This window comes from Pogona vitticeps, chromosome 2, assembly GCF_051106095.1.
Source record: "Pogona vitticeps strain Pit_001003342236 chromosome 2, PviZW2.1, whole genome shotgun sequence".
Classification (NCBI taxonomy): domain Eukaryota; kingdom Metazoa; phylum Chordata; class Lepidosauria; order Squamata; family Agamidae; genus Pogona; species Pogona vitticeps.
Window position 1 is genome coordinate 151,899,060 of NC_135784.1, and position 26,126 is coordinate 151,925,185.

The following is a 26,126-nucleotide window of genomic DNA, read 5'->3' on the forward strand; positions in this document are numbered from 1 at the left end:
CTACTGCAGCTGGGAAGACTCAGCAGCAGACACAATCACCAAGCTGCTACAAAGAATAAGCCTGCCCTAATACACAAATTTAGCAGGTGAAGCTTCTGCTGACAGGGATTTAAGCAGCATGGAAAATCTGCAATGCTGGTGTGGTGAGCTGCTATTAAGGGCACAAGAGTAGGCCCAGATTTCAACAAGAAAACGTGGCAATTTTAGTAGTGATCCATACAGGAAGTATCACCCAACAGAGATGAGAAGGCACCTGCTCCTTCCCAAGCTAAATTTAACTGGAGTTGCTTCTAATCTGGGTTATTCTGGGCCATTCGTCAGAGCAGAACGGACCTCTGTGCAATTAAGGGTAACCACAAGAGATGAAGAAACTGACTGTTTGGGAGGTCCCAGCTTTAGAACACAAAACAGACTAGAGGTTGTGGAAAAGCTGAGCTGGAGTACTGAGGAAATGCTGAAGAATCACTGAGCCGTTTGGAGCCTCAGCTCTGCAGCCGCCTGGGCCATTTCAATGCTCTGACAGCAGAAATCCTGGTTCTGTGCAGGAGAAAAGATCCGTCTGCTCTTAACATCCCACTGCACCTAGCTGTGGTCAAAGCTGAAGAGCTCTCCTCTTCCCCATTCAGATTTAGTCACATATTAACTCTTGAGACTTTATTTGCACAAGAAACTACCCGTGAAGCAGAAAAAACCACGAGGTCTAGTAAGGAGCCCTCACACAGCTTCTGGATCCAAAGCACCCTTGTGGTTTTAGAGTTGCTCATCATAACCGATGCAAAAAAGACACGGGCACCACCACCTAAATGCAAAAAAGTTGTATTTATCCAAAACTTAACACCTGATATGTGTGTACAAAAAAACCCCTATTCTCATGAACCTCTTGCTTGGGTCAGTTTTGTGCATGTTATGACCTGAACCAACCAGCCCTGTCACCTCATTCTGTTTTGCTTTCAGTTAAAGTTGTGGGATTTCCTTTCAAGACACAATAATTGTGTAAACCTTGCCGCATTGTCCTCTTTTCTCTATATGGTGTCCCTCCCCTCCTCTCCTCCCTGTAGCTATTTCCTGAGATAAAGTCGAGCTACAGTTGCAAAAATTAAGTACTTTTTTTGGTTGCTATGAGCCATGGTTTTCACCAAAGACCAGACTACACTGAAGAGAAGTAAAGCTTTAAAAAAACAAGCCAGGAACAGTTCTGTCCTTCTGAAGGCTTGACTTAGGCCACAATCACACTAGAGAAATGCCCCCGTTTTCTCACGTCTTCTGCTTTCTGTAGAATTGTGCACTGCAGTCACATGACATACATCCCATGATAGTGGTTCATACATTTAAAAAAAATAATTCCACATTTAAAAATTAAAGTAGATATGGTACATTCGTCTACACTCCTGAAGTGAGTCATAGCCGTTCTTCTTTTTGTGTGTTTCTCAGTTCTGAAAGGGGACAATCAGTTTATCCACCAGATCAACACCACCTTCACAGTTGCAGGAACATCAGCTTTATTACAATTTGGACAGGCCCTGTGGGTCTTATGGCCAGAAAGCCTTCTAAATCGTGCTCTGTGAGTAGTGGTGGGGGAGAACTTGCATCCAACAACAGCTCCTCCCCTCCTTCTCCAAAAGCTGTTCTATAAACGAGAAGGAGGGGGAAAAAGTGTCAGCACATCTGGAGTTTTTTAAGTGCTGGAGAGAGCCTGTGGGGAGACGGAATGTGGCCTCTTGGGGTGGTGAGACAGGCAGGATGTGGCTCATGAAGAGAACTCCTCTGAGCAGATTACAGATAGAGCTTGGCAGCTCAAAAACCACAGCTCCACACACAAACGGGTGGTGGAACGAAAGAAATGGGAGGGGGTTCCCATACGTTGCAGTCTCAATCAGACTCTGATATTAGAAGGTCCTCACAACAGATAATAAAAGGATAGCTGCCATGGAAGCTGGAGCCTCCAAAGTGTGTAGCTGCCTGCTGGCTTAATGTTACGCCCCTCGTAAGTGGCTTGGAAAGAGCCAAGTCAAAGGAGCTACGGCCTGAAAAGAGAAAAGGCTGATCCAGAAAAGCATTAAGGTTTTGCAGGCCTCGTTCTTTGACAGATTCACTGTGAATTAACCAGGTACGGAGATATCTTCACTACTTCACCCCTTATCATCATGGCTTCCTCTTGTACACCCACCCCTGCTCTGTATGTGCTCTACCCTCCCTCCCCCACCAAATCCCACAATTGGACTCTCCCATCCTACCTCTTATTTAAACTTGAAGCTCTAAACATCAAATGCTACTTCATGCCCTAGGTCAGCATGCCAGTTCTGCTAATAGCCCTTTGAATCATAAAACAAAACCCACGATTTTACAATCATAGGTCTTCCAAACATTCTTAATTTTTTTTTAAGTCCCTAGCGGTTTAAAACTGGAAGCAGTTTTCTATTCCCCAGGTTCCACCCTTTTTAGAAGCTACCTAACCCCACCCCAACAGCAAGGAACTTGCCCAGTAGCATCAATACGTTGATTGACTCCAATTCCGGAAAGGCATTGTGCTCCAAAAGTATGGAAGAAAAAGGTGCGATGCCTTGTGCTTTTTTTTGGCCTGACTTTTTGCTACATATCTTTTTGAGGTCCACCCTATTCCAACCCACTGTTTCCTTGAAGAGTCAACTCCCCCCCCCCGCATCCCCACCCCATGCCTATGAGCTACTTTCTGCAAAAGGGAAGCTGCTCAAGCAGTCTCAAGGTCCACGATGTATCCAGCCCAACCTGCATCTCATACAGCAGAAGTTCTACACCTCTGGCTTGCCAGATGTTTTGATCAACAACTGCCAGAAGAACCAGCCAATAAGGCTAATGTTCATGGTGGTTAGTTGGCCAAAAACATTTTGAAGTAAAAGTGGAGAACAGCTGCCAAACGCAGCACAGACTGACTGCTGACATTCATGTCTTCTTGGAAGCGCCAGTCTTTTCAACCACCGTGGTGGATGCCCATATCCTTTTGCTGGTCAAATAAATAAATAAATAAATAGCCAAATTAGAAAAGGAAGGCTCCCATGGTGGCCAGCACCATTTCCCCAGCGCTATACAAGTCTTGTTACAACTGGCTCTCTTCTTCCTCCAGAGAACGGTTCAGTCCAGGGATGAACTTCAGAAGCCTCTTGCGGAAACTTCCATGTTTGCTCTTCCTGGGCCTTGGCGTTGCCAGGGAGTTCTTTGGTTCGCATGATTTGTCCCAGAAACGGGCAACTCCATTGCTGCTGGTGGTGGTGGGACATTTGACACTGGCGCTACGGGTCAGCATTGGCCGGGGGCGAGAGGACTGAGCAGCTGCAGAGACAATGTCCAGGGAATCGGCAGAGTCAAAAAAGCAGGTCTGGTAGACAGAATCCTCGCTCTCGTCAGTGGCCGTGCTGACGCAGCCCACACTACTGTATGTGCTGCTTGCGCCTGGCAAGAGCATCCCAAAAGGCGTAGAGCCTCTGGCCAAGGCAGTGCCGTACAGGCAGGAACGCACAGACTCCAAGGTGTCGTAGATGCTGGGATCCTTAACCACAATCCCTACAGGAAAGAGCAGAAAATTCTTCCTGTGAGCGGAAGGGTGCACATCAGTTTTCAAGAACAGAATACAGTACATAGACCCCAATTCAGGTCCACTCCACCCAATGGGAATTTGCAGTCATCAGCAGCCCCAAATAAGTCATTAATGGAGAAAATCCAAAGATGGCGGGGGAAGGAGGATTCCTGATGAAACAACAAACCCAGAGCTCCCTAGACTTGCTCTGGCAGAGCAAAAATGGGACAGGGTGAGGACAATTGCAACAACTGGGGAACTGATGCACTTTGCATTTGGGAGACATGATCTATGGAGGGGGAAGGCTTCATATCTCCTGGATCCTGATATTCACTCAGCGTAGTGTTTCCTGGTCATAACTGTTGATCTGTGGTTCTTACAACCGTGAAGAGGGTTATGTGATGACGGATCTCTTTTTCTGCCTGTAGACCACGGTTCTCCCCATATATTTACAAACTTTTTGGGACCGCGGACCGGTTGGGGGATGTGGGCTCCGTGCCTGGGGGCTTCCACGCTCGTGGAAGCAAGGACCGCTGCTTTATGGTACACCATCACTGCATTTAAACTGTGTATCAAATTAAATGTTCAAATAAGACACTTTCACCATGCTCATCCCACCCACCCTGCCACTTGGGAGTTTGAACTTCCAGCTCCCAGCATAACTGAACAGTGGCCTTCAGGCCTGTTGAGACTGCCAACCCCTGAAGCAGTTGAACAGAAGAATTTCATAAAAGCAGAGGGCAGTTCAGTGGAGAAGGGGCTTTTATTTTCCTGTTTTAAAGGACTTAATCAGCACTTCTAAGTTTGGCTACATTGCAGAGCACCCAGTCACTAGCCCCAAGAGATGAAATTAGAAAACAGTTTTAAAATGCTAATCCAAGGACTGGCAGAGGCAAGCCCATATTCGTTGCCCACAAAATTTGGGTACACAACTGCACAACACTCACTATTTTTGCTGACGTGATCAAACAGAGGCTGATTTCCAAGCCACAAAATAATGCTTACCCACCTTTGGTTTCATTTTAGGATGGGTTTCTGAGGGACAGCAGAGTCCAAGAAGCATAAAACTGCCCCCTGCCTGTGTTATCCATCCAATGTATTCATATTATTCATACAAAGATGTTTGTTACCTTTTTCCTGGCACTTACCATGGACCAAGCGCTGTTCCTGAACCATTAGCGACCGATACTCCCCCCATTTCTCGTAGAGTGTTTGCTGCAACAGAAATAAAGAAATTAAGCAAACAGCTTCCCATCTTGTCACTCATGTCAGTTTCCTCCTCCCATGTCTCTTCTGCAGGCCAATACTGAATTTACATATAGACACAGGCTGGATAGCTTGGTTTTTTAAAGACCAGGTTCTCAAAGAATCTGGAAGACTTTGGAGAAATACTAGAAGAAGGGAAAAAGCATGTTGGCTAAAGTAAGTTAGAACCAGAGTAAGCTCATTTGAACTAATGAACTAACTCAGCAATTCCCCACTGATTCAATAGGCCTGCTTTATTTGCAACTTATTAAGCTAAAAATAGGATTTCAGCCTTGGTCTCTAAACCAGAGCTTAGAAAAGGCAATTTGGGACGCCAGCTCTCAGAAACTGTTCTGGAGTTTTAGGAAACTGTAGTCCCCAAAATAACTCTTCCACAAACTCTGGTCTAAATGCATAAAGAAATTCTCAGAATTAGCAACTTGTCTGGCAAATTTTGGCCAAAAAGGCCATAACTTAGGAGAAGAATACGTTTTTATTCTATCATTTCTGCTCTTTTCTTAGTGACTTGTTTCTGACTTCTGGTAATGATTCATAAACATTAGAAGGGTAACATAAGAGATGGGAAAAGTTAATGTTTTGGACTGCACTTCCCAGAACTCCATGGCCAACTTAGTCACTGCCCATTCTGATGGTCAGAGTTTAGCAAATGTAGTCTAAAAAGGGAGCTTCTCTCACCTCTAGACAAAACATAATTTTCTCTCTAAATATGTAGAAACTACCCTGGGGGTTGCTTTCTTCATTTCACTGCATGTCCCCTTGCTGAAACATCACTCACCTTGAGATACTGCAAACGGGCCTCCAACTCCGCTCTCCGAATTGATGTGCCATACAAGGTCTCCAGCCTGGAGAGATTAAAAGTCTGGTTGGAGATCTCTGTACTGCCCCTGAGGAAGGCAAGTGGGTGCAGGTTCTCCCCAATATAACCAGTCTCTCTATTACCTGAGCACATTTCCAGATGCCTTGATGATCTCCACAATCTCACGGTGCCGGATCCCCTCCACATTCAGCCCATTCACACCAATGATGGTATCTCCTATGGGGCAGAGATGAACAAGAAAATGCTGGCACCTTTTTCATAGCATAAAAAGGCAGAATGAGGATATGTCATTTCCTCTGGTATGAGAAAGAGGATCTGGTGTGTTCTTATGTACCAAATTTTGCTGTAGTCAAAATGAAACTCTATGACTTCTACAGTGTACGAGTCATAGTATGTAAATTAATGAAACCACTTTGCTCAATTTATTTTGAGTGCCATAGTCTACTCATGAGATTTTCCTATTTCTTGGACTGTAGTTCCCAGTATTTGACAGGAAACCTCCTATCCAGAATTCCAAGGGCTTGAGCCAAGAAAGCAAAGTCTACATAGGAGGTTTCAGTTACATGCAGATGGAAAATGAAGCCTCTGTCAGCCATTTTGTTCCAGTGAAGACAGAGGACATAGGTGGAAAAGGCTATGTTCCATAGGAGCTGTGAATGATTAGAGGACTGGTAGTCTTTCTGCCCATTAGTTCTGTACTGGGTGCCTCTCAAAATCTATCAAATCCTTAATCCCTCTCATAGTCCATAGCTATTCACCTTGTCTTCTTTACTAGAGCAAAATGGCTGGGAAGCTTCATTCCTCACCTACGGATAACTGAAAACTACTGAGATTACTTTGATTTCTTGGCTAAAGCCCCAAAATTCTGGCAGGGAGAATTCCTGGTGAATTCTTAGAGTCCAAGAAATTTGAAGCCCTGATGCCTATACTTCAGTCAAGTGCCAAAGACACAGCAGACAAAAAGCCCAGCCAGGATTCAAGCAATTCCTCTGGTTCTTAGATTCACAGTTTGGAATTTGTGTTTTTGGATTACAAATTCAAGAATCCCCCCAAATCTAAAATGAACATTAAGAAGCTCTGCTCAGGCCTAATCAGGCAATGGCCGTACCCTTTCAAGTACAGCTCTGTATTCTTAAGAACCAGGAAAGTTAAAATAACCCCCCCCCCCCCCAAAAAAAAAACAGATCCTATAATCCTACTGCTGATTCATGCTTCCACAAGGAAAAGCAACACAAATCTTGGTGGCAAATTGCTGATCATTAATAAGCAGCACCTCATTAACAATTTGCCACCAAATTATGAAATTTCCCTTATGCAAACCTGAACTGATCATAGGATTGTGGTCATTGATCCTCAATTTGCAGCTGAACTCACATTTGCAGCTCTTCTATAGAGTAGTGCTATACACCGAGGTCTGGATGGGTGTGCCTTTCAAATCAGCTGAAGTTTACTGAGGAGGGGAAAGGGCTCTTTGGACTAACTAGGAGGAAGAAAGGCAGCAAATGCTGCAAAGCTCAGCACAGCCAAGCACCTGGACCCCTGTTCTGCCTCTCCGAAGCAGCTCTGGGACGGCTTGCTTTCACCATGTGACCCAATGAGAAAGTAAGGATGCAAACCTCAGTTCTCCTGGGAACAGAGCACTGGCATGCAGGGTGGAAAGGAGTCATACTGCCTTTCTCTCAGTTACCTCCAGCCTTCTTTGTGGCATGCTTGCTCTACTGAGCCATCACTTCACACGAATTAGCGCATCTTCACCAAGTACACACATGAAGAGTACTGGAGGGAAGATTCCAACACTGTGTGGGGGGGCCAAAAGGACACACCGTTCCTACTTTATTACTTCCCAGGGTTGTTATCAGAATAGGGAACTCCTGTTGGTATGGAGTAGGTGGACATATTCTCCTCTTTGAATCAGCAAATCTCTCTCTCTCGTTCTCTCTGAGAGCTGGCCATGCTGTGAGGCTAATCGCAAGCAGCTGATTTTGGGTGTTCTGGAAGTGTTCTTTATATATTGTTAGGAGCACTTAAAAACAAGTACTGTGGAAGTGAATACTGAGATTTCCTATCCCTGCCCTAGTCCATGTGTCCTACTTACAAGCATCCTACTTACAGCTCAAAAAGGCAGTAAAACCCTTTTCCTCTCACAGACCAGGAAATATGGGATTTTCAGATTTTCTGAACTATAAATACTGTAATCCTCCATTCTGGAAGTTCTGCTTGCAGGCACCTCACCAACACCTGAATGTGATGCACCTTGGAGGAAGGCCCATATTAGAAGGTTTTGAGGTTTAGCTAGGCCTAGCTCTGCCAAGCTTCTGGCTCAAGAAGAAAGCTCCCAGCTAGCACTGGGATTGGAACAGAAAGGTTGGGCAAAACAAGGCCTAGCTAGGCCTCAAGGCCTTCTTATTGAAGCCTTTCTCCCAGGTGGGTCACATTCAGGTGTTTGTAAAGTGCTTGTAAGGTAGGCAGAACTTCCAAAATGAAGAATTATGGTATTTGTAGTTTGGAAAATCCAAAAATTTCATTCCTACAGACCAGGCTGTTCTATATTATATTTACTCATTTTTCCCAGTGTGCTGCATCTCAAAGCAACGTGTGTGACAAGGTGAAACCTAAGCAACTTCTTTTGGTTCCAAACAGTAAATCATTGTAATCTCTTACCAGGTTTAAGGCCTGCCATCTGGGCTGGACTATTCTCATGTATGCGGCATACAAAGGTGAACATCTCCACACTTTTCGTGTCCTGGTGGTGTAATCCATAGGTCTAAAGGAGGAAAGAAAGTGGTGTGGAGGGAAGGTTATGAAATCGGCCTATAGCCACTCTGCAACATGCAAACTCTATTGTAGCTTGAGCATTTCCCAACATGTTAAATCAAGGAACAACTGCTTCCCAGCAACACAAAGATCCAGAAAATGAAACTCAGTGACCAAGAATTAGAAAACCAGGAACCTGTAACTCAACAGTTTTCAATAATAAGATTAAAGTATTGAAGAACAGACTGCAGTGACATGTGATACTGGTCTGATTTCCAATGCTATCACTCCAGTACCAAGTCTAATGCTAGCATTGAAAAGCTCCGAGTTTTCAAGATTAAACAAAAAACAAAAAACATCCCCTCTCTCAAATTTACATATTCCAAAAGTGTAATGTTCACAAGTATGCTCATGTATCCTTTTGGCCTGATCCTTACTACACTCTGATTGTCACTCACAGCACATGCTCATCCCTGCTGGATATTAAATAAAGAGGACTTTTCTATGCACACTGACTCACCTGGATCTCAAAGCCAAAAGCTTGAGTCTCTTCCTTCTCCAGTGTCACCACTTTCCTGAAAATGAGGAGGAAGGAAGTAAATACAAAGAGAGTATGAAGGCACATGCACATCAAGTATCTAAAGTCTTATTGGTAATGTGGCCCACCTTCAGTTTCTTGGTTGCATGTAGTGAACCCTGACCCTTATATCCCAGCACTACTGTACTATATGCCAAGATTAAGCTGCAATCACCTCTTGCTTGCAGCTCAGCAATTACCCTTCTACTCAGCCTTCCTCATCTGTCTTTGTAAAAGTGGAAAGAGAAAACTACATCATCAGATGGAAACTTCAAAGACTTTGTAATGGCATTGCTGGCTAGATCTCCTTGTTTCCTTACAGCTTTGCCTCTGTCCTCACCAGGTCAACAGATCCGTCAGACATAAGCAGACCGACCTTCCACAGGATCTGCCCTTTACGTACTAACACAGGTAGGAGCTCAGAGTTGGCAAACTGATCCTGAGTAGACACAGATACAAAGGCAAAGCCAGAAGGAATAAAACCGACATCCAATTAAAGAAAAGAAAACAGCAAACCAATTTTTAAAAGAGCCAAATAGGCTTAGCAGCAATTGATTAAAGGTAAAGGTTCCCCTTGACATTTAGTCCAGTCATGTCCGACTCTAGGGCGCAGTGCTCATCCCTGTCTCGAAGCCATAGAGCCAGTGTTTGTCTGTAGACAGTTTCCGTGGTCAGCGCAACTAGACACGGAACGCTGTCACCTTCCCACTGAGGTGGTACCTGTTTATCTACTCGCATTTTTACATGTTTTCAAACTGCTAGGGTGGCAGGAGGTGGGACAAGCGACGGGCACTCACTCTGACGTGTGGATTCGATCTTACGACGGCTGGTCTTCCAACCTCGCAGAACAGAGGCTTCTGCAGTTTAACCCACAGCGCCACCATGTCCCAAGCAACTGATTACTAAATCTTTAAACAATACTTAGTTTTAAAACACCTGGAGGAAAATGTAGGATCCTCAATAGAAAACAATAAATTTGAAATAAGCTAGGATGCTTCCACAAGTGGCATCAATGGATTTCCACAATCTACAGGAAAGCTGTTAGACATGAAGAAACATCTTCAGTATTATTCAGGATAACATTTTCAGCCAAGAAAGCAAAACTCTTTAGTCTGTTCTAGGCTTCCAGTTTTCATCCAAACACAAGACAGTGCATGAATGATGGACTAACTCATCTCACAGCTTTCACTCCACAGAATCTCCTGCCCCTCCTGTTAAGCTGCCTCCAGCATTCTTCCATCCCATCCACAACAGACAAAGAATCTTCTTCCTGACAAGGAGGTTTAATGAGAAGTACTGAGCTGATTACAAGACAGCTGGACCCAGTGATCCTACACCTAATGGCCAGGTTTCATAACTTGACATTCCTTTCCCCTTCATTAACAAATTAAGTCACACCCAAGCGATCCTAAATGAACTAACCCTTCTCTTTTCTTAAAAAGTTGCTATTTTATGGCAAATTAAAAAGGGGACACCAAATCATTTTGAAATTCACATATGAAGCAGAGCTATATATATATATATATATATATATATATATATATATATATATATATATATATATATATATATATATATATATATATATATATATATATATATATATATATATATATCCTTTCTCAAAGTAGGACTCTATTGAATTCATATACAGTGGCGCCCCACCTGATGATTACCTCGTTAGACGAGGAAATCGCTTTATGATGAAGTTTTTGCGATCGCTTTTGCGATCGCAAAACGATGTTTTAATAGGGAAAAAATACTTTACGATGATCGGTTCCCTGCTTCAGGAACCGATTTTTTGCTTAATGATGATCTTTACAGCTGATCGTTGGGTCTTCAAAATGGCCGCCCGCTGTGCAAAATGGCTCCCCACTGTGTTTTAGGATGGATTCCTCACATTACAGGCGCCGGAAAATGGCCGCCCTATGGAGGATCTTCGCTGGACACTGAGGTATTTCGCCCATTGGAACGTATTGAACTGGTTTTCAATGCATTTCAATGGGATTTTTACTTTCACTTAACAATGATTTCATTCTACAGCAATTTTGCTGGAACGGATTATCCTAGTCAAGCGAGGCACTACTGTAATGTTCATGCTTTGAAGCACGATTGTAAAATAGTTGTTTCCCATCTTAGGTGTCCAGGTTGTCCGCAGACTTCAAATCTCTGAATCCCCTACTGGTATGACTAACAGCCAGGCATTCAGGGAACTGAAATCCAATATCTAGAGACCCTCACAAGTTGGGAGCCTTTGGTCTTTCAGACGTTTGAGTCTATAGCTTCCACAATCCTCACTATTTATGGTTCTGGTTAGAGCTTATGGGAATTGTAAGCCAAAATAGTTAGTGGGCCAAAGTTGCCCAGGAAGCTACCTATCCTCATAGCCCTTATTCACTGTTTTCTAAATATTCTTCCCCAGTCTAGACTTATCAGATTGTTCAAAATATTTAACTTTGTGCTTCCTTTAAAATACTTCTCAAATAATTCTCATAGACAAAGAACATGCATATTTTATTTTAAAAAAAAACCCAAGTTTGGTTGGAAAACAAAAATAAAATCATGCAACAAAACTCCAGTAAATAATTAACAGAGACCAGATGGTCTTCAAATCCAGCTGCATTGTGGAAAGCAATGCATTAATGGATTGCTGTATTGGAGAGATCACCATCTGATCAAACCATGAATGAACTGCCATATTGGAGAGATCACCCTTGACCAAAATTCACTAGCAGCTGCAGAACTGTGTGCTGTGCAAAGAACCAACACAGGAGCACTGGAACAAACCACAGTGGGGCTTTTCCAATGCCTTTTGCTACCTGAAGTGAAAAACAAGAGGCCTCCTTGCCACATACACCAATTTTTAGGGGGTGGAGGTGGGAACTCTGTTTGGTCTTTCTGTGATCGCAAAGCAACATGCCCAGCCTGACATATAGAGAGAAGAGTAAGAGGCAGAATCTGCTTAGCAATCAGAAGCACAGAGCATCTGATTCTGTTCAGCACTCCTCTCTAGCAAAAAGGAATAAAGGTGCTTACCTGTGCTGCTCAGGCGACTGGCTGAGGGAGCGCCATTTGAATCCAGAGCCCTGGGGAAACAATGGCAACGGCAAAAGAAAAACAACACCAGTTAGTCAAAAACAAGAAATGAGATACAATATGGCTCAAAAGCGGGGGGGGGGGAAACACACATTTTCTCTGTGTGTGTGTCATAGTCAGACTCTGGCATGAAGGGATTGGGGTAGGGGGACTACTTCACAGTTCTAAACTCACAGAAATGCCACAGAGGAAGCCGTTCCGAAGGCTGCCTCACATGTGTGTGCAGGTATTCCCTTGCAAGCATACTCCCTCAGCCACTATTTGAATAGAGGGGGACTAACACCTCGCGGGAATTGGAAACTATACATTGGACTGGGAGATCAAGGTTCTGGTCTTTGCTGAGCCATGAAACTCACTGGGTGATCTTGAACTCCTCATTCTTGTCTCTGCAAAACCGACCTCACATAATGGTTGTTTGGTTAAAATTGGGATGAAGATTGCTTATGCTACTCTGAACTTTTCAGAATAAAGACACAATATAAATGCAACTACTGTAGTAATAATACACAAATAATGAACAGAGAACTCTATTCCCGAGTTTAGTACAAACCAGAACTTTTGTGGTGATTTCCCTTGGAACTCTCCCAAGCCTTGTCAAATGTTTTAGACACTGAAGCTACAAATTAAGTGGGGGGGGGAGAGGGTCTTGTACCCACCATCAGTTCTGATGTCACACATGTAAGCCTAAAGTCACATTTTGAACACTGCAGGCTTTTTAAGCCATATGGCTTGATGCCATGGGGAAATGAGAAAGCTCAGGGAGAGAAAGCCTGTTGTATCCTAAAACTCAATTTTTAAATAAAATTATCCCTCCAGTCCACCCTAGACAAACCCGCTCATTGTTGAATTTTTCAGTAAACTGGCACACCCAGTGGATGGTGGGAGCCAGGGCGAAGAGGACCGATTAGGCAGATATATTATCATAAATATATCCAACCACCCTCTGGAGGTGGGTGGTGGCCCCACATTCATTCCAGTTCACATTTAGCATTAAGAATGCCAGACATTTTGGCATGAGTTACAGATGGCCCAACAGTCAGTTAACGACAATGTTCCGTTTTTGAGTCCGTTTTCCACATTGCAGAAGCGTGCATGCGTATGTGCCTCTTTGGTCTCTGGTTGAACTCCACATCTCCCCCCCCCCCCTTTTCTTCTTCTTCTTCTTTACAAGGAGCAGCCAAGAAACAAGGCAGCAGGTTTTTATTAGCGAACCACACGTGCAAGTGGAATTAGGTTTGAAAGCAAACATCTGTTTTTTTGCACGGATGTGAATGCTCAAGCCTGACAACCAGGTCCTGTGTGTGCCTGAGCACAAAGCCCTTCCCTTGCCTGCGTTGTCATGAGCCAAAAACGGCCTCAAGGCTGGCTCAGTGTTCTACTTCTCACGGAGATGCTTCTGTTCTTTAGCCTTTGAAAGCCACGTTCACCAAGTCAGGGCCTACAGTGTGATTTTCAGAGGGGTCTGCTGAAGGGGGGTGGGTAGGATTCAGACAAGGATTTTCAGTGGATCCAAGGATTCTGTTAGTTCAGCAGGCTGGAAAACATAGATAGAGGATATCTTCAACTACAACTCCCACAATCCCTTGACATTACCCAAGCTGACATTATCCAAGTTATGTGGATTCCGTTTGGAGGACAAAGGTTTACCCACTTGTGCTTCTAAGCTCAGAGGAACTCTTTTGTCTCTTAAGATACACAACGGGGAGGCACCTTGCCTAAAAATTCTGAGGTAAGACCCTGCCTTATCCGGATTACAAACTGCTTAAGTTTGGTAATATAGACTGCACTTCACAGGATTTAAGCATGCACTTAAAATAAAAACCCAACAATGATGCTGACAATTAGGCCCAGTTGAGTTTTGAGGTCTCCTTGCTATCTGGGTTGGACATACCTCAACCTGATACAGTACCCTCTGGGCCTGTTGGGCTGCAACCCTTTATCATCTTCCCTCAGTCTGGCCAATGACCATGTTGCCTAGGGGGTGGGGTGGATTATAGTCCCAAGGACTGTAGAGGCTGCTCTGGGGCCTAGTTCCAACTGCAAACCAGCCCTCTTTGAATATGGAGGCAAATAAAATTCCCTCCCAGAAGTGGGAACTGTGTGGCCCTTCAGAAATTATTGGAACGCAGCTTCCATCAGTCCTAGCCAACATTGCCAATGATGAGGGGCCATGAGACCAAGGTCGCCTATTGCCCATCTGTCCCGTTATGTGTCACTAACATTGCGACTGAATTACAGCAATCTTAACAGGGCTTTCCAGGTAAGTGAGATTTTTAAGAAATGCCTTTATCAGTCCCATCTCCCCCACTCCAACATACATACCAGTGAGTTTTCATGGCCAAGTGGGGATTCAAACCCAGGCCTTTCAAGTCCTAGTAGGTCACTCTGTTCATTACACCACACTGGGAATCCCATCTGTCTCCCCATATAGCCCATATCCCTGCCTTGTGTCTACTGACTTATTCACTGCCAAGCACCTTTACAGCATGGAGGGGAAACATACATTCAAGATTCAGATGAAGGTGGTGTGAACATTGGTGGAAGAAACATCAATAATTTAAGATATACAGAAGTCACTGTCTTACTTGCTGATAGCAGCAATGACTTGAAATGACTTTTAGGGAAAGTGAAAGGAGAAAGTACCAAAGCACGATTGTAGCTGAATGTTAAGAAAACCAAACTCATGACTTCAGAAGAACTACAAAACTTTAATGTCAACAATGAAAAAAGGATATATCACTGGAGACCAAAACCATTTACACTCCTATACTGTATGTCCAATCATTAGGTACAGGTGTGAAAAGCTAGACAATAAAGAAAGCAAACAGGAAAACAATTAATTCGTTTGAAATATTATTCTGGAGGAGAGCTTTACAGATACTCCGGACTACCAGAAAGATGAACAAGTGGGTCCTAGAGCAAATCAAGCCTGAAGTCTCTTTAGAGGCAAAAATGCTGAAACTGAGGCTGTCCTCCATGAGGCACATCACGAGAAGGGAGGATTCCACCATAAGTTGGGAGATGACTTATCACCATATAAGAACAACAAATCCTGTAACAAAAGCATACACTTTTATCCTGGCACTACACTATTTGCTATTTTCTTCTCTTCCTTTTTGTGCAGCCAGTCAAGTACATGAGTGCGTCCTTGAAGGGAACCCTAACTGAGTCAGCTGACTGCAATCTCCAAGTGAGGGGGTTGCTGGTTAGATGGACCTGTGTGCATGTGTGTGTTTGTACAGAAGAGGTGTGCAAATAGGAAACCTCTTTGCTGTTCAGAGACTGGAGCCAACTGATCAAACAACACTGGGTGAACAGAGCCTTTATTACGTGGAGCCATCAGAAAAAGAAAAAACTCAGGAAGATAGGCAAGCATATGCAGCTTTCCTAATGGGCCTTCCTGAAAGCCCCAGAAATTCAAAAGCAAGAACAGAAGCTGCTCTAAATGGCAGCCAGCTCATGGAGGAAGATGCTGGGATTTTAGAGGACTTCCATTCTTCCCCCTGCTCTTTGGTCCCTAAATCCACAGACGAAGGCTGTCTCCACCGGTAATTAAACACAGACTGAGGTCCAAACATGTGCTTGCATTAGTAAGTTGGAGGCCACAGCAGTGGTGGAGAGAGGGAGACACCCTTCAGGGTGGGGACGCTGGGTGTGCCCAGCTGCTGGCGTTGCACAGCTGAAGATATGGAAAGCAGAGTGAGGGGCTGGTGGTATCACTCAGAAGCGACTGGGCAGACAACTCACGCAGGCTTGTGAAAGCCTTCCCAGGTTTTCCCCTCCCTTCTGGCAGAATCCAGGATGAACAAGGCAGAAGAGACCAGATGCAAATAACCCAGTGCTGCAGTTTTGAATGAAATGAGCCCCTGCTACATCAGCCACCCCACCCCACCCCTGCCTCCACACAAAAGGCTCACGGTTCCATAAACACACAGGGCTTTTCATCTCCCGGCTGAGAGCGAGCGCCTGTTTCCTGCTGCAGGGTAGGAGAACTTTGCCAGTGGCCCAGTTTTACAGAGATCACAGGCAACAGATCAAAGACAGCTCAAGAACAAGGCCAGTGAATTAGTGTCAGCCCAGGACATTTTGCCGCCATGAGCTGAGGTGGAATAACACACACACACACCAAGCCCCTCTTGGAGCCACTGGAGGACGAACGCTTCACTTGGTGGAATGACAGCCCTGCAAATAACCTTTCAGGCGTATCTGGTTCACTCGTACATCGTGTTTTGATCGGCATTACAAAGCAGAGAATCTTTGGGGAGCTGAGGGGGATGCAAAGGATAATTTTTTTTAAACAGAAATCCCATCAACATTGAGTGATGCAACACTTAACTAGTTAAGCACAAGTAACAAGCAACATGAATGAGTAATATCTTACTTGAAAAACAAAGAAAGGACAAACAGGTGAGGCATTACTTTTTAAAATTAGTGTTTCCAAGCTCCAGGCACCTTATCCTTATCTGCTTGCGGACTGCCTTTTCCTAAAGGGGAAAAGCTGCATTTGAAACACATAAACATTCATTCCTGACATCAAGAATGTGTGTGCACTGGGCATCCTATATCTGTATCAGAAGAACTTGATACGTTTACTTTCTTCCCAAGAACGAAAAATCCCACAAGCATGAGCCTTTCCCATCTTCTGCTCAAAGGCACAAAGTCCTCTTCCAGACACAACAGAAGCTAGCACTTCCAGTCTTGACACCCTTTTTGCCTATAGGCTTCACTTTGCTCCACAGTCCATCATGTCAAAAGATTACTGTCTCCCCACCCCCATAAGTACCCAGTGTTACCTTATTAAAACAACAAGGTGAGAACAACCGTTTTAGATTCAATCTGCATCGGCAAGCACTACTTCCAATGTTTCTGGCCTGTATTTTAAGTTATTATTCCACACAGTAGAAGAAAACATATGGCTTTCCAGATGTTGAGACTACAACTCCCAGAATGCCTCCCTATTTCCTATTCTGGCTAATGATGATGGGAAATGTTGGCCAACAGCAACTAGAGAAACACACATTCCTGCCTTTACTTTAAAAATGACTTGTCCTTCTTGCTGTTAATTCTGGTGGCAGTGTGGCTCAACCACTGGGAGTCCCTCTAAGACAGGGGTGGGCAATTAATTTCTATAAGGGGGCCATATGAAAAATCTGAACTGTGTTCGGTGGCTGAATCAACTTCACTTAAAAATAAAATGAAACAGTGATGTTATTATTGTTTTTATTTTAAACTTGTTAATCTTCACAAATACTAAAGAGGTTTTTTTGCAGTATGTTAAAGATAAGCTACTGATCAACTTTAGACAAAAAGCTATAAATGGTTTTGATGTTCAAAACTGTCCGCAGGCTGGACAGGAGCGGCTCGCGGGCCATATGTGGCCCTCGGGCCGCACTTTGCCCAGGTCTGCTCTAAGAGATGCCAATATTAAGGGATGCCACAGAGAGGACACTCAAATTCACCACCAGGATACAATCAGTGGCAATTTTACTCCAGGAGTATAGTCCTAAGGATTCTTTTTAATTTTGCCATAGGAGTGCAATCCTCAGGAGAACCAACAGTCTGAAAATGGTCATTGCAAAAACAAAAACTGTCCAAGAATTCCTGCTTTGGTCTTAAAACAATGTCGTGCTAATGGAAGAGAGTAAAGGAAGCAACACTTCAGCTCCTGACCTCAAACGGTTTCTGAAACCAGCTGAGAAGACTTTGCAAAGGAGGCTAATTAGCTACCCCCCCCAGGAGCTCATTTTCCTCCCTCGCTCACACAACTGTTCTCCTCCTTTATGCTTATGTCACTTCTGTTCTGAACCACAGTGATGTCACGGTAGCCAAGGTGCTCTGACACAGACGTCATCCTGCCCTCCCCTGGCAGCCCGCTCCTCATTCCCCACCCCACCCCACCCCAGGGTCTTCCTCCTCCCTCGCCTTCTCTGTGAACACTATGCCATTCTATAACCTGGTACAAGGAACTGGCTTCTCCCCAGTTGTTGGCACTCAGCCGCTCGCTGGAGGTCACACAGCATACAAAGTTCCTTTCAACAGCTGTTATCTCTGTGTGCAGTAGCAAGCTGCCCCAGCCACAGGATGCTATTATGGGATGTGGAGAGCGGAACAGGAAATGAGTCCTTATTTCCCCCAACTGTTTGCCTCAAATGCAGCTAGATTTATAAAGTTACTTCCAGTGAACTCTAGAAACTGCACCGTCCCTGACTATGGAAGGAAAATCACTAGAGATGAGTCTTCTTGGGATGCTCCTAAGAAGCAACCTATCCTCTTGTTTTTAAGAAGTCCCAGTAAAAGAAATGCCACGGTTTTCTTCCTTCCATTAAGCCAAGGCACCCAGGTCAGAAGCAAGCAATGCAATCTTTATTGTACGGTCACATACGCAGTAACAGAAGCAAGCAACTTGTGGTGCTCTGGAGGTTGTTGGACTACAACTCCCATCATCCCTTCCCATTGGCTACAGCGGCTATGAGTGGTGCACACTGTAGTCAACAATTTGGAGAGCTGCAAGTAGTTCAGCTTTTATTTAGATGGGGGAAATAAAGAGAATTATTCCATAGTCCCAGGGAACATCCAGAGCTTGCAAAAGAAAGTCCTTCTCATGAGACGTTAGGGAAGGAGAGGTAGCAGATGTACCCAAGAAGCAATTGGACATTGTTGAAAATGTGTGCAAGTACAGAGAGGGACCAGGATGGCTTAGCAAAGGCCTTATACTATGGATGTCACCAATTGTGAGGGGAACACCGATTGCCATTATTAAAAAATACACAGGAGCAGTGAGAAGGAGACACACTGGACCCCAACCCTCGCAATATGAAAAATAAAAAGAGAAAATGGATACATGCCCTTTTTGTAAGTACTGTACGCAATATGGTATGTGCACATGTGGGTGCCCACTCCTGAAGAGATGCACTGCCATGGAAACTTCCAGAGGAGTCGCTGTGTGATTCTAGAATCTGTTGCAGCGAAAACAACAGAGAGGTTCTGTGCCACTCTGGAGTTTTATTTAGCATCAGCATTTGTAGAAGGCAAATACTGCATCTGAAATGGCCTACAATCCACAAAGCTTTATTCTCCCCCCCCCCCCCAGTAAAACACTGACTTGTTGGTCTTTAAGATGTCCTGAGCCCCTTTGCTGTGTTTGCTGCCACTGCAGTAGCATTAAAGCAAGGGGAAGAAACACAAGTGTGGGTTTTGAAGAATGACTTAAAGTAAATAAGACAAAGTGGCATCACACAGACGTTTTCCAGGGAGGTAGTTTCAAACCTCCTGGGAAAGCGAGGGAGAGAGAGAGCGGAGCCCAAAGGGAAGCCAAGCAGCCTTTGGTGGAGGAGCTGAAGAAGCGATGGTGACAGAACTGGCTAGATCAGGATGGAGGAGCAGAGAGGCTTTGCACTCATGCAACCATGATACTGAACACAGCACTTGGAGTGGCCCTACGTAGCGTGCGGACCACCCAGACCACCCCTGTGGGCAAAGGGAAATGCAAGGGCTTGATGATGATGATGAGGGTCAACACGATTGGTGCCTTCTGGTAGCCCAGGATTCTTCACCAGCCATGTTCCTGTGGCACAAGAAAAAACCTATGTAAATCTAGTGAAAACCCCATTCTTTCCCCAGTAGTAAAGTGCCTCAAATACAGTAAGTTCTCAAGTTTTCTTATGTTTTTGACTTTATGATCTGTAAATCGCATCTTAGGGAGTTCTCTCCTTTCTTCAAAAAGCTGATGGCTAAAGAAATTAAGAACACTGAGACTTCTTAGAAAAGATGTATTTACGGAAAAGCATAAGCCACAGGCAACAAACATAAGTAGCACTCTCAAGTTCTCCTTTTCCTTCACTTTGTCTGAATGCTCTGAGGCAGCCTTCCTCAACCTAATGGTGAGCTACAGCTCCCACCATCCCCACCATGGGGGATTTGTAGTTCAGCACAGCTGAAAGATGCAAGCTTGGGGAAGGCTGGTCCTGGAATAAAAATATTCATAGAAACTCTGAATATATTTTGTATACAAAACCAAGGGTTTTCTTACCCTTCACAGGATTGAGTTCTGTTACCACTTTTGCCAAATGGCCCTCCATGTGGGTCTCTCCCTTCTGTTAATTTTTCCCCATGCTCATCTCCAGAATAAGATACACTTTTAAATATCAACTTAGCTCTGGCTCATAACAGCTCAGATGCCAAAGGGTTCGCCCAAGAACCAAGAAATAGCTATGCCCAAAGCAGCAGGAGGCACTGTACCAAGAAACTGAAGACCTGCCAGAACTATGGGACGTGTATTTTCCCAACACAACCTGTTTAAAATCCAGATGAACGGTGCTCCATTGGGAAGCCAAAGAACAAGACAATTCCAAAAAATCAGACACTTCTGCCCTTGGAGGCAATCATGACATATCGGCTGATAAAGTAGTGTAACTTAATTGCTTGGGTGCCAGGCAACTGGTACAGCAGCAGTTGGCCAGGAACAGGTGGTACATTTTAAAAAATGACATCTGGAGCAGCCAGGGTGCAAAACATGCATCTCTCTCCCTGATAGGGCTGGTGGTAGATGCACTGGGCACCGAGCAACACACAAGGGCAGGATACAGGTGGGCCACACAGCTTATAACATTCAGGAGGCTCTAAGGGACATGCTGTAGCAGTGGAGTCTAGCTCCAGAAAAGCAAGGCCTGTTTGTCAGACAATGGGCCAAACATGGTGGCAGCACAGCAGGCTGGGAAGATGAAAAGGGTGCGGTGTATGGGCCACACTCTCAACCTCAGGGTACTTTGCAGGGTAGAGAATACACGTGCATACTTCATATATCATTGAATGGGCCAGAAAGGTGGCAGGGCATTTTCACCACAGTGTCCAAGGCAGTGAGCCGGTGGAACAGAGGCAATAATTGGGATTGCTGCAGCAGCACCTAATCCAGGATGTGGCAACTGGATGGAACCCCACTTTCTGCCTGCTTGGAAGAGTGCCGGAGCAGCAAAGGGCACTCCATGATTGGACACCGGAGACCTTCCTTGGTGTGGCTGCTCCTCTCGGCAGAGTCGAGTGGGGCGTTATGGGTCAAGTGGTCTGTGTCCTCTGAAGCTTTGAGAGTACGACACAGGTCCTCAGCAGGGAGACAGTCCTCCTTAGCCAGGAGGGCCCAATGTTCCAGGGCTTGGTTGGCAGGCTGGAGGGCATAAGGAGGGAAATATCTAAGTGGATGGGGGTTCCATAGAGGGACGTTTTTCTGGCCTGGCCAGCAAGCTAAAGGACTTCCTCCACTACAGGTTTGGCTCCTTTTGGGAGAAGGAGGAGTATGCTCTAGCAACCCTCTTTGGCCCCCAAATCACACAGTGGGCAATGGAAATTAAGCAGCAGCAGCAGCAGCAGCAATGGGGGGCGGCGGCAACACCAATCAATTTTCCATCACATGCAGCAGTAGTTGCTGAAGAAGGTCTGGCTAGCACTGAGGGGGTGACACAGAACCGGGGGGGGGGGAGAGAATAGCCATGTTCATAGCACTCCAAGCAGCAGTACTAGCAGCTGTATTCTAGAGCCCAATTCCCTCGCCTCTGCAACAACAGGGCAAGCTTTCTGGGATAGTATCTTGGCAAGCATGCCAAGGACCTGCATTCCAGCCCAAGGAAAGTCATGGCAGAGGTAGAGGTGTTCATGCAGTAGCCTTGCAAGCCAAAAGAGACCAATCCTTTGTCTTCCTCGGTTGAGAAAGAGTCTGCCTGGAGAGGTCTGGCCAAGGTGGCCGTGGGACTGCTGTCTTGCCCACCAACTAGCATTCCTAGTGAGAGTGTTATCTCAGGCAGGGGGCATTGTCCACACTGCTCATACCTGAAACCTGGATCTGTAGAAAAACTTATTTTCCTTAAGTTCGACCTACTGTAGTTGGGCTTTCTTGGGGTCCCCTTCAAGTAAGAGAGAACGGCACACTCTGCTGACGGTACTAGGCATGTCTTGCTTCAGTCTTCTGCCCCCCCCCCTCCTTCTGCCTCTCCTTCCAACTGCTACTCCAAGATTGTGCTCACTCCCTCAACTGTGCTGGGCCCCATGCTGTTGGCACAGTTCCCACCCACCCCGGGCTATCTGCTGCTCCATTCTGCCTGCCAGTGTTGCCCAGGGTATTATCTGCCCACCTCCCACAATCAAAAGTGAATGCTGTTGGCAGACCACTTCCAGGTAAACTTCATTCAAGTAATTTGCTGCAAACCCATCACTGCTAGAGGTTCCAGATGTGGGGAAATGACATATTCTTGTCCCCCTTTTTTTCCTGAGGGAGACGCATGTAGCTCTGGAGCCCCACTCTGCCCTCCCTAGGGCTTGCAAGAGTAAACAGAAAGCAGGCAGATCACATTCTGGATAAAAGGTCATGCTGATGACACGGAAAAAAACCAGAATCTATTGCCTAAGATACTTCTATTGTGCCGTTTTTTTGTCCTGTTACACATACATCCAGAGGCCCACAATGCCCAAGTCAGCCACACAAATTTAGTTCTGCAATTCAGCGTCAAAACTGGGCTTTGTCGTCTTCTTGTGTCCGACAACAGTCACAAGCCTGAGGTATGGTGCACAACTACGATAATGAAAAAGCAGTTACGTGGGAGGAAAGAAGTTTCCAAAGACTGACACTCCAATGGTAGCTTCATTTAATAAGAGTTCAAGTCCTCAAAGCTACATACTTCCAAGGAAGCTCATTTGGGGTTACTGATGCCTCACAAACGAGGGCAGGAAGGGGAATGTCACCCTCCAGCTTCTAGCTACCATCTTAGTACATTCTCTCTCCCCAAGGAGTTTCTTATCACTTTTCGTTTCTTAGAAGAACTAAAGTTATACAGAAATAAGTTTAGCTACAACTCATATCATAGTTACAACAAGCTACTCCTCTCCCTACAAACAACCAGGGATGGATCCAAGAACACTGCTCTGCCCCCAGGATTTTCAGAGGGCCGTGTGAACAACAATAAATAGGAGGAAAAAATAAATAGAAAGATGAGACTACAAGTGGTCAGAAGTTTAATCCTGGTTTGGGAAAAATGGATTTGTTTGGTTAAAATTGGTAGGGTGGGGAAAGTAAATTAATTAAAAGACCTTCCTGGAGGAAAGTTTTTTTTTTTTTTTTTTGTCTTGGGAGAGATGTTTCTTAATAGTGGGCAAGGAGTCTGAGGGGGCACTTGTTGTGTACATTTGTGGGCACATCCCTCTACCAAAAACAGTCTTGGGAAGGGTCACACGTGACCTCAAGACACACTTTGCAAATCCTCCAGAACCAGTACAGGAACTGCAGCACATTAAGGGGAGAATCTGGTGAACATTTATTTATTCACTCTATTATACATGACTCGTTAAGCTATCCAGCCAACCTTCACTGTATTGTACTTTTCCCACAACAGGTCATGCAAGCACAGCACTGACCATTTTAACCCACAGTTCTGTGTCTTACGCTAAAACCCTATCTATGCCAATCCTATCTATGCTTACTTTACAGTAAATCCCACAGAAAATGGAACAACACAGCAGCCTTAATGATGCGGAGCATCTGTAAACTCTTGTGTCAGATGGAGATTCTGTACTCTCTTCGTGCCTCTCACCAGAACAGCCTGTTGAACCCCTTGTGAAAACCTGAATGCTGCCTGTGAGACCTGAAAGCCATTTAAAAATAAATGGCCATTCCCACCAAGGCTTTAGTGTTCAAGTTACATTAAATTGCACCTTAAAGAAGTGACCTGCAGAGTTGCTTTGGCTGTATCCCAGGTCACAATAGATTTAAATCACAAAGCTTGAGTTTTGGCAGTACAGTATTTGGATCTCTTAAAAGTTACAAATAAGATGAACTTTTGAATTTTCCAGAACGAAGGCAAAGATGATGCAGAACTTTGGCTTGGGAGAAACAGGTCAAAGACTGGGCCATATCTGTTGCAAACAGAAAACAAGGTACCTGTAAAGTGGCCCTTATACATTTACACAGAAAGAGCGAGAGAGAGTAAAACTGCACAAAAAGGTCCCTTCTCTCCTGCTGTCTCCTGGGGAAACTGCCAGAGGCCCTATGAATAACTGCTACACCAGCAGCTCCCAAGGCCAGCCTCTGCTTCTAAAGTTAGCATCTGGTCTTCTCAGAGCCACCAACTGCAACAGTTGGGACTCCTCACCCACGGACTTCTACTTCCAACCTCCACCGGCAAGAAGAACGTGTCTGGAGAGCAATCGATACAACTGGAGAAGGTGCACTTCAGAACAGCAACAACGCCCAGCCCCACACTAACGCATACCAGGCACCCCACAGCCCGATGCCTTTCTGATGTGCCGGGACTACAACTCCCATCGTCTCTACCTGTCGCCGTAAATTCTATCCGGCAGTCTTTGCCTATCCAAAGAGACAGACACCGCTCCTCACAAAGAGAGAAGTCAGGAGAAGAAAGCCAGCAAGTCCAACGCCAGAGGCACGCTTGACAATTAACTGCCCCTCCATCATCCTTAGCTTCCCGGCTCGGTAAAGCGGACGGTTCTGGGTGGAGAAAGATCGAGCGGGACGGGGGGGCGCAGGCATGGGCTAGTGCCGCGACACTCTCACCTGCCCCACGACCCCTCTCTTCTCCTCCACCCCCGCTCCATTCCCCCACCACGACCTGAAGACACACCATCACCACCTACCTACCTACCTACCGCCCGATCCAGCTCTGATGGCGCCCATCGGCGGTGCCGAGAGGGATGCTCAGGCGAAACTCACCTCTCCGGCACGCCCGGTGGGACGAGGGTGGCCGTGAGGAAGGGGAAGGGAAGGGGAGCGAGGGACCGGGGGGGGGGGGAAGAGAAAAGAGAAAGGGACACGGGTGGGGGGAAGGGGAGCGGAGATCTGGCCGGGGGACAGGCGTCGAGAGGCACGGAGCGCCAACGTGCCCCCCACCCGGATCCCCCTCCTTACGCCCGTGGGGCGCGGGAAAGCCCCGGCGGGGTCTCATGCATCGATGCCTGGGGGTGGAGAGCACGAGGGACGGGGACGGGGGGGGGAGAGAGGGAGAGACACCCCGGCAGCGCACGGCGGCGGGGGGGGTGGTAGAAAGAGAGAGAACCGCGTGCGCCAGGAGAAAAGGCATTTGCTGAAGGGTCTCGAGCGATGGGGGGGGGGGACGCCCCGGGCAGGGAAGAACGATGCCGGGCAAGGCGAGGAGGGCCAGGATTGCCGCGCCTGCACTTGCCCTCGGTCCCGGTCCCGGTCGCAGCCACTCACCCTCCTGGCTCGAGGCAAGGTGCCCCCCGAGGCCGCCAGCGCCTTTTCCAGCTCCAGCTCGGACGCCCGGCTCCCGAAAACGCCCGCCGCCCTCGCCACGCTGGCTGCCCCTGCCGCCGCCGCCGCCCCGGTCGCTTCTTGCTCCGGCTGCCCGGACCGGAGCCTCCGGAGCCTCCGCAGGGTCATGGCCGGGCCGCGAGGAAACGGGCAGGGGAAGGGGGGGAGAAGGAAAAAGGGGGCGGGTGTCCGACACTGAGCTATAAGGGTTCCTAGAAGGGCTGGAGGGGGCGGGGGCACCGCGGAAAGCCCCGCCCTTCTCCCCCGCGAGCCCCGCCCCTTCACTTTCTCCCTTCTTCTTCGGGCCCCGCCTCCGCCAGCAAAGGCGCCGCTCCTTTCAGGAACGGGGGAAACCGCGCCCTCCCCGATAGGCCACGCCCCCCGGCCGCGGTGGACCCCGCCCACAGCCAGGAAAACCCACCGCCTTGCTTTCCAGAAGGCAGGTGCTTAGGAAGGAGGAGGAAGCGGGGGGGGGGGGGTAGGCCATGGGAAAGGGCCGTTCTCGGCTCCTGGACGGTTAATTAATCATTTAATTAATGGGGCTGTCCATATATGTCGCTTTCTTGGACTTCTTTCCAGGGGGATTCCTATTCTTTTCCGAATACTTTCGAGGCTCTCGTTGGAGGTCAGCCACCGTTCACCGAAACGCCGCCTCCTCCTGCCCGCCTTTCCCCCCCGCCCCCTTTCACACGCCACCCGAAGACACGCGTATGGCCCCGCCGGCGTCCGGGCTCCGTGGTTGCGAGGGTGTGGGGGCTCGCCGCAAGGGACGAGAGGCGACAGGTTTGCGCGGCTCAGG

The 26,126-nt window shown here is 46.4% G+C and overlaps 1 protein-coding gene across 1 annotated transcript; it reads right to left on the minus strand.

The window, feature by feature from the left end:
• Window positions 1-800: 800 nt before the first annotated feature.
• TAMALIN (trafficking regulator and scaffold protein tamalin) lies at window positions 801-25,508 on the minus strand. Its single transcript, XM_072990882.2, has 8 exons — window positions 25,271-25,508; window positions 12,001-12,050; window positions 8,908-8,962; window positions 8,295-8,397; window positions 5,756-5,849; window positions 5,592-5,658; window positions 4,699-4,765; window positions 801-3,537 (listed from the first exon to the last, which is right to left on the minus strand). The coding sequence occupies exons 1-8, from the start codon at window positions 25,454-25,456 to the stop codon at window positions 3,074-3,076; spliced, it is 1,086 nt and encodes a 361-aa protein (XP_072846983.2). The 5' UTR covers window positions 25,457-25,508; the 3' UTR covers window positions 801-3,073.
• Window positions 25,509-26,126: the final 618 nt, after the last annotated feature.

Bases quoted from the DNA above. Each gene is read 5' to 3' on its own strand.
- TAMALIN (XM_072990882.2), bottom strand. From the start codon at position 25,456: ATGACCCTGCGGAGGCTCCGGAGGCTCCGGTCCGGGCAGCCGGAGCAA. The intron at 12,051-25,270 runs GTGAGTGGCTGC...TTGTTTCCCCAG, and splicing joins CCTTGCCTCGAGCCAGGAGG to GGCTCTGGATTCAAATGGCG. The intron at 3,538-4,698 runs GTAAGTGCCAGG...TCTTTCCTGTAG, and splicing joins GGAACAGCGCTTGGTCCATG to GGATTGTGGTTAAGGATCCC.